The sequence below is a fragment of the Mastomys coucha genome, chromosome X (genome assembly GCF_008632895.1).
Source record: "Mastomys coucha isolate ucsf_1 chromosome X, UCSF_Mcou_1, whole genome shotgun sequence".
Lineage (NCBI taxonomy): Eukaryota > Metazoa > Chordata > Mammalia > Rodentia > Muridae > Mastomys > Mastomys coucha.
Genome location: NC_045030.1, coordinates 71,610,997 through 71,619,374, shown reverse-complemented (window position 1 = coordinate 71,619,374; position 8,378 = coordinate 71,610,997). Strand labels below are relative to the sequence as shown.

Below are 8,378 nucleotides of genomic sequence, written 5' to 3'. Positions count from 1 at the left end.
CCCAGGAGTGTCGACAAACCTATGAGCACAGTTAAGAGCACAATTTCTGCTTAAATTCCTGGGCCCAAAGGGACTAACACAGAGCCATCAGGACACAGGAACCAAGAAACAGCCAGGGACAGGATCTTCCAGCTTCCCTTCTGCATCCTGAGCTGATCCTGTGCCACAGCACAAAAACTGATCCTGTACCACAGTGCTCCATAGCCAAATACCACCAGGAGAGAGCTGGTCTCCCAGGAATGTTGGAATACCTGTGAGCATGGGTAAGACCACCACTTCAGCTCAAATTCCTGGCCCAAGAGGGACTAACACAGAGCCATCAGGACACAGAAAAGAGGAGCAACCTGAAACAGAATCCTTCCAGTTTCCTTCTGCACCCTGGAGCTGAACCTATGTCACAACTCTCCATACCCAAATTCCTCCTGGAGAGAACTGATCTCCCAGGAGTACTGACACACAGGCTTACAGGAGGGATACCCCAACACACCAGAAAAGCAATACTCTGATTTAAAACCTTATCTCATGATGATAGAAGACTTTAAGGAGGACATAAATAACTCCCTCAAAGAAATACAGGAGAACACTGGTAAAAAGGTAGACACCATTAAAGAGGAAACACAAAAATCCCTTAAAGAATTATAAGAAAAGACAACCAAAGAAGTGAAGGAATTGAACAAAACCATGTATGATCTAAAAATGGAAATAGAAACACTAAAGAAATCACTAAGGGAGACAATAGTGGAGATAGAAAACTTAAGAAAAGGATCCAGAGTCATAGATAAAAGCATCGCCAACAGAATACAAGAGATAGAAGAGAGAATCTCAGGGGCAGAAGATACCACAGAAAACACTGACACAACAGTCAATGAAAATGAAAAATGCAAAAACCTGCTAACCCAAAACATCCAGGAAATAATGAGAAGACCAAACCTAAGGATAGTAGGTATAGAATAGAGTGAAGACTCCCAGCTTAAAGGACCAATAAATATCTTCAACAAAATTATAGAAGAGAACTTCCCTAACCTAAAGAAAGAGATGCCCATAAACATATAAGAGGCCTACAGAACTCCAAATAGATTGGACCAGAAAAAATTCCTCCTGTCACCTAATAGTCAAAATGCCAACTGCACAAAACAAAGAAAGAATATTTAAAGTAGTAAGGGAAAAAGTTCAAGTAACATATAAAGGTAGACCTATCTGATTTATACCAGATTTCTCAACAGAGACTATGAAAGCTAGAAGATCCTGGGCAGGTGTTATACAGACCCTAAGAAAACACAAATATCAGCCCAGGCTTTTATACTCAACAAAACTCTCAATTACCATAGATGGAGAAAACAAGATATTCCATGACAAAAAAATTACACAATATTATTCCATAAATCCAGCCCTACAAAGGATAATAGATGGAAAACACCAACACAAGAGGGAAACTATACCCTAGAAAAAGCAAGAACGTAATCTTTCAACAAACCCAAAAGAAGATAGCCACACAAACATAAAAATAGCATTAAAAAATAACAGGAAGCAACAATCTCTATTCCTTAACATCTCTTAACATCAATGGACACAATTCCCACAATAAAAAGACATATAATAACAGACTGGATACATAAACAGGACCCAGCATTTTGCTGTATACAAGAAATGAACCTCAGTGTCAAAGACAGACACTACCTAAGAGTAAAGGACTGGAAAACAATTTTTTTAAGCAAATGGTCCCAAGAAACAGCTGCAGTAGACATTTAAATATCGAATAAAGTCAACTTTCAACCAAAAGTTATCAAAAAGGATAAAGAAGGACACTTCATACTCATCAAAGGAAAAATCTACCAAGATGAACTCTCAATTCTGAACATCTATGCTCCAAATGCAAGGGCACCCATATTCATATTAGAAACTTGACTAAAGCTCAAAGCATACATTGCACCTCACAAAGTAATAGTGGGAGACACCCCACTCTCATCAATAAACAGATCATTAAAACACAAACTAAACAGAGACACATTGAAACTAACAGAAGTTATACACCAAATGGATTTAACAGATATCTATAAAACATTTAATTCCAAAACAGAAGAATATACCTTCTTCTCAGCACCTCATGGTTCTTTCTCCAAAACTGACCATATAATTTGTCACAAAATAGGCCTCAATAGATAAAAGAAGATTGAAATAATCCCATGCATCCTATCAGATCACCATGGACTAAGGCTGGTCTTCAATAGCAACAAAAACAACAGAAATCCCACATATACATGGAAGCTGAACAATTTCCTACTTGTTGATAACTTGGTCAAGGAAGAAATAAAGAAAGAATTTAAAGACCTTTTAGAATTTATGAAAATGAAGGCAGAACATACCCAAACTAATGGGACACAATGAAAGCAGTGCTAAGAGGAAAACTCATCTCTGAGTGCCTCCAAAAAGGAACTGGAGAGAGTATATACTACCAGCTTAATAGTACACCTGAAAGCTCTAGAAGAAAAAGAAGAAAATACACACAAGAGGAGTAAATGGCAGGAAATAATCAAACTCAGGGCTGAAATCAACCAAGTGGAAACAAAAAGAACTATATAAACAATCAACCAAACCATGATCTGGTTCTTTGAGAAAGTCAACAAGATATATAAATCCTTAGCCAGACTAACTAGAGGGCATAGAGACAGTATCCTAATTACAAAAATCAGAAATGAAAAGGGAGATATAACAACAGAAACTGAGGAAATTCAAACAATCACCAGATCCTATTACAAAAGCCTATATGCAACAAAACTGGAAAATCTAGATGAAATGGACAATTTTCTAGACAGATACCAAATACCAAAGTTAAATCAGGATCAGATAAACCATCTAAACAATCTCATAACCCCTAAATAAATAGAAACAGTTATTAAAAGTCTTCCCCCCCTAAAAAAAAAAACCCCAGGACCAGATGGGTTTCATGCAGAATTCTATCAGACCTTCAAAGAAGACCTAATACCAATACTCTTCAAACTATACAAAAAAATAGAAACAGAAGGAACACTACCCTTGGGTATTCTCCCTTTGAGATGGAGTAGTTTCCATCTAATCAGGAACCTGTCAAAATTTTCTTTCATAGAGAACTTCATACAAATTTTTTCTACTTCTATCATGTTTAATGTTCCAAATAGATTTTAAAACATAAAACAAAGAGGGATGGGAGAAAGAGTGGAAATTGGTGGGACTTTTGTACTTCTGAGAGAAGCCATATACCCCAAACAGGAGAGGCTCCTGAGAGTATATGGGGATAACCCTAGTCAATAGTCCTAGCAGTTGGGTGCCACGCCCATTTGTCTACTCCAGTCATATCTGAATTATCAGGGGTAAAAGCATGATTAAGGATGAGAGGCGTTATGGCCCCAAAAGGGAGCTTGTGCCTCCTGGGTATACAAATAATTGCTGGCATCTTCTAACTCAGCTGTTTTCCAGATTAGTCTTTCCAATCACCAACACGCCCTCTTATTTAGGCATAAAAGTACCCCAAGAAATGATTCCGTAATGGCTAAACTTAAGATTAGGCATTGTCTCCTGACTAGCACATTTCCAACCTATCCTAATTCAATTCCAAGCTGTCCTTAACTTGGAATTTCTCTCAAGGAATCTGCCTTGCCAGACAGGTTTTTCTCAGAGCTAGCAACAGAGGTCAAGCACATTCCTTAGGGCAGTCCCACAATAGAAAGAACTGTTTTACATACTAGAGAATAATCTAAGGGCTTCCCCCACTCAAGGACATTAGCTAGAACTGCTTCATCCAGCAGTTGATGGAAACAGATGCAGCAAGCCTCAGCCAAACAATGGGCAGAGTTCTGGGAAGAGTGGGGGAGCCAGAGAGGTCAAGGACACCACAGGAAAACTGACATTAATACACAAATCTGGCCCATGGTGCTCCAGAGACTGAACCATCAACAAAAGAGCATGTATTGGCTGTACCTAGGCCCTCTACATATTTGTAGGAGATGTGCAGCTTGGTCTTCATGTGTGGCCCATAACAACTGGAAAGGAGGCTGTCTCTTACTCTATTGTCTTTTTCTTACCTGGTTGCCTTGTTGGATCCTAGGTGGGAGAGGAGGTGCTTAGTCCTGATGCAGCTTGAATTGCCAGGGCAGGTTTGTACATACTGGGGCCTTTCCACTCTTTGAGGAGAAAGTAGGTAGGTAGTAGGTAGGTAGGGATATATGAAGGTGGCATTGGGAAAAGAGGAGGGAAGGGGTTTGAATGAGATATAAAGTGAATAAATAAAAATAGATCAAAATACAATGAAAAGAAAAGAGAAGAGAAGAGATGAGACTAGACGAGATGAGAAGAAATAATAAAACATAATGTAAACCAACAAAAAAAGCAGAGAAAACTATGAACTGGAGAAATTTTGAAATTTCTAAAGAAACAACTAGGTTCTTAGGCTGAAAATTCCTCAGAATATATTGGGAAAATTTGTATCCCACTTATTATAAGGATTAAAGGAATACATATATAAAGCTCTAGTCTATAGTAGGGACATATCATTTCCTCACAAGTATTTTTATACTCATAAAGTCATGCCATATGGCTTCATATGCCTTAGGCCCCTTTCAAATCATCCTTGTCAACACCATAGCAAAAACTTGACTTTAAAAGTCTCAAACTACAAATATGCCCAGGAAGAAAGTTCTCACCATTAACCAAATATTAAGAAAGTCAATATTCTTTCCATTGTGAATGTGGCACAGTCCAAGAGTAGAAATAAATTAGTAAAGAATATGAAAGAGTCCTATATTGTTTCTCCTGCCAATGAGAAATAGGTGCAAGGGAATGGACCTATTATTGTCTATTTATGAACCACTGATAGTATTGGATATATTATGAAGTCCTGATTTAAGTTTGGTACAGCAAGATTTATAGAATTCTAGTCTTACTGCCACAAAGCTTGATTTTCAATTTGATAAGCATTTCCATTGTAACCCAAAAAATGAGTTTGGGTATGTCCATCATTTGAACAATGTTTTGTGAAACAACTTGATGGCTATCATTGCTACAGACATTTTTGGATTCTCCAAGGTCAGGTTGTCCTTTTCCCATGCAAGATAAAGTGCACATTAATTACAATTTCCTGTGCATTCTCCAAACTCTGGCCATTGTTTGCGCATAATTTTCCTATGGTCATAAATTATACCAAACCATTAGCTTCAACAACAAAGTTGTAGTCCTTATAGGCTCTGATTTCCTGGAGAAACATTTGGAGCAAATCTGTTCCCCAGAAAATCTTTTAGTTTCTTGGTTCTCATTAAATGTTCCTTAACCCAAGAGTTCTTCCTATCAGTTTTCTTTCCAGGACTAAGTTCTTACCACCTTTTACTTCTTATCTTGACACTACCCTTGGTAATGATGACAGTATCCAGTCTCACATTTTCCATGTGCCCCTCAAATCTCTCACTTGACCTCTCTCAGAAGCTCCAGATGTGGGTCTTCAATGCCTTTTCTATGTTATCCCATTTTTATGTCAAATACAACATGTTCAAACCTGAATTATTTTTTCACTACAAGTATCAATGTTGCTTTCCTCCTAAACTGCTCACTGATGATAACCACCATGTCTTCAGGTAAGAAGCAAACAAAACAATATAGAGACTCTATCCTTCTTATTCTATATTACATTTAGTTAGGAACCTTGTCTTATCATTTCAACCTCCATAGTTTATCATAAATCCATCCTGTCATAAGTTTCTCTTAGCAAATACAATAGCCCCTTAAACTTCCTTTCTCCATTTCTATCACCAGTGCCATTACTCATTCATGACACACTCTTGTCACTAGAATTTCCCTGAAGGTAAGGATCATATTCTGCTTCTATTTGTAAACTTGTCTAAGATACTTATAAGCACATAGTGGACCTTAAAAATATATAAATTAAATTAACCATATATCTGAACATACACATTTAAATATACTACATAAATTGGATCACTTAAAATTAGAAAAATGATGTGTTTATATGTGAATTATCAATGATTTGAAAATTAGTGGTTTATTCTGTCAGCCTTTCAAAACTTTAAAGGTACCCAACTATCTAAATCAAGAACTCTTTACTCATTCTTAACAAAGCAGACAAACTCTTGACTTAGTAGCTACCAATGCAAACTGCCCACTTTATGCCAGACTCTGAACCTACTCTGTTTTTGTTGAGGACTTTCATTTTTCTAGAAGTCACTGTCCTATAAATGATATCCTCCTTAAATCACCTCTTGAAATTTTCCTTCATTTATCACTTTTATTGGTTTAGTTTCATTAAAAAGTATACTACTAATAAGTTTTACTAAACAAACAAACAAAACAAAACAAAACAAAACAAAACAAAAAAACAACCAGTTGCCAGTAATACAGTAAAACTCTTTTCCTCTAGCCTATTTCTAGTTATCACTAATTTCTACCACCAAAAGAAAGGACAGATATAGTCATTGAAAAATAAATACTTGTAGACAGTGATGTTTGATCATTCATGCAGCTACATAGGAGGGTGGATGCCACTGGAAAAATCAACCTTACTTCATTCTATCCTATGGTTGAACAATCTACCTACCCCATGCTTATCAGTCATGAGGAAACATGATGGGATTTTTTTCCTTGCCAAGAAGCCAACAATTTTTAAAAACTTATTAGAACTACCAACTATGAATCCTAGGATAAACTGGAGAAAAGGGGCACCAATTTTGCATTAGATGTCACTGATTCGGAAGATGAGTAGTCCCTATCCATTGGCATTCTAATAAAATCCACAAGTGTTTCTCAGCTATACACATAAGAAACATAGAAGGAATATTTCTTATAAGAAGGGTTGGGCTGTGAGGGGCTCTTTGAAGGCAGAAAGTCTTACAAGTCAGAGAATACAAATTTTGTTCTGACACACATCTTTTGGAACTTTTAATTGCCCCCAATGTAACGATATCACTTGTAAAATAAATTTTGTGGCCTGAAAATTGAAATTAGTGTTAATAAGCAAATTCAAAACTGTAGCAAGAAAGTATTGTCCAAAAAGATAAATTACATACATATTCAGCTACCTTGTAGGGCTCCCCAAAAAGATCAAAGCCTGAAGAAAAGAGATCTTCTTCTTGTTGAACTTCTTGACTCCTTCGTTCCCATTCTCTTTTTTTAAGTGTACTACGGTCTTGTTCATAGTGACTGATATGAAAAGGAAAAGATAAACATAAAAAATATTAATTAACCATGAAGAAATATAGATCTCCCTTGTTATCCCTAAGAAGAAAAAAGATGCAAAATCAATTCTCCCCAACTCAGTGCTGTATAGAGAAGCCTTTTCTTATCTGTACTGAATTTAAAAATAAGAATAGAAAACAGAAATTTGTTCATTAGAAATTGTATCCATGGCCATACAAGTATGTAGAAATCTTGTCTTTTGTCATTTTTGCTTAGCAAATGCAATTTCATAATATGCAAAAGTAGTTTACTTTTGAAAATGGAGATCGAAGATATATATCAGTATACAAGTGGCGTTAGTGTTTCTGAATGCATCATAAACTCCAGTGCCTAGTTAACTCATTCACTTAGAAGTACCATAGTTGTCATCTACAAAATAAGGGCCTTGAACAGCAGATCTCAACTGGTAGATAGATCATGGCCCCTTTGGGGAGTTGAACAATTCTCTCACAGAGGTCACTTAAAACCATCCTGCATATCAGATATTTACATTAAAATTCATAACAATAGCAAAATCACAGTTATTAAGTAGCAATGAAAATAATTTTATGGTTAAAGTCACTACAACCTGATCAATTTTATGAACAGGTCTAAGCATCACAAAGGTTGAGAACCACTTGCCCAGTGCATTAACTATACACTTTAACATATAAGGATTAAGTGATGCTACAACACTTAATCATTCACTCTTCATAGGAGTCTTTGAATTATCAAACTCAGTACTTTGATGGATGAGGATATTGTCAACATAAACCACCTTAGGTTTCCACTTTAAATTGATGATATTTCTAGAGTATTCAACTGTACCCTCTAGCTTTCATAATATAGAATATGAATAGCACATAATTCATGAGGGGCATTCCTGAGTATGTTCTGTGAGTAATATCAGTGTGACCCCAGTCTGAAGCTAAAAACCTTACATAGTGTGGTACCATGTGTTCCATGTCCATGGTTTGAAATCAACCAGGCATAGTAACAACTTTCTGTCCTTTTACTGTGGCATGGCTCTATAACCTCAATACCACAAATAGCCACAAGTAATAAAAGCATATTAGGTTGTCAGAAATGTAAGAAGAATACGTGCATGGTGGATGGAATAACAATGTAAGGTAGTATTTAGCATTGTAAAGGTAGTAGGGTTTTTTTTTTTTTTTTTTTTTTTT

The 8,378-nt window shown here is 36.3% G+C and overlaps 1 protein-coding gene across 1 annotated transcript in view; it reads right to left on the bottom strand.

Moving 5' to 3' along the window:
- Aff2 (AF4/FMR2 family member 2) overlaps positions 1–8,378 on the bottom strand; it is a 328,595-nt gene that overhangs the window by 316,875 nt on the left and 3,342 nt on the right. Inside the window, exon 2 of the mRNA XM_031388369.1 lies at positions 7,059–7,179. Within this exon, the coding sequence (XP_031244229.1) occupies positions 7,059–7,179 (121 nt within the window). The remainder of the gene's footprint in view (positions 1–7,058; positions 7,180–8,378) is intronic.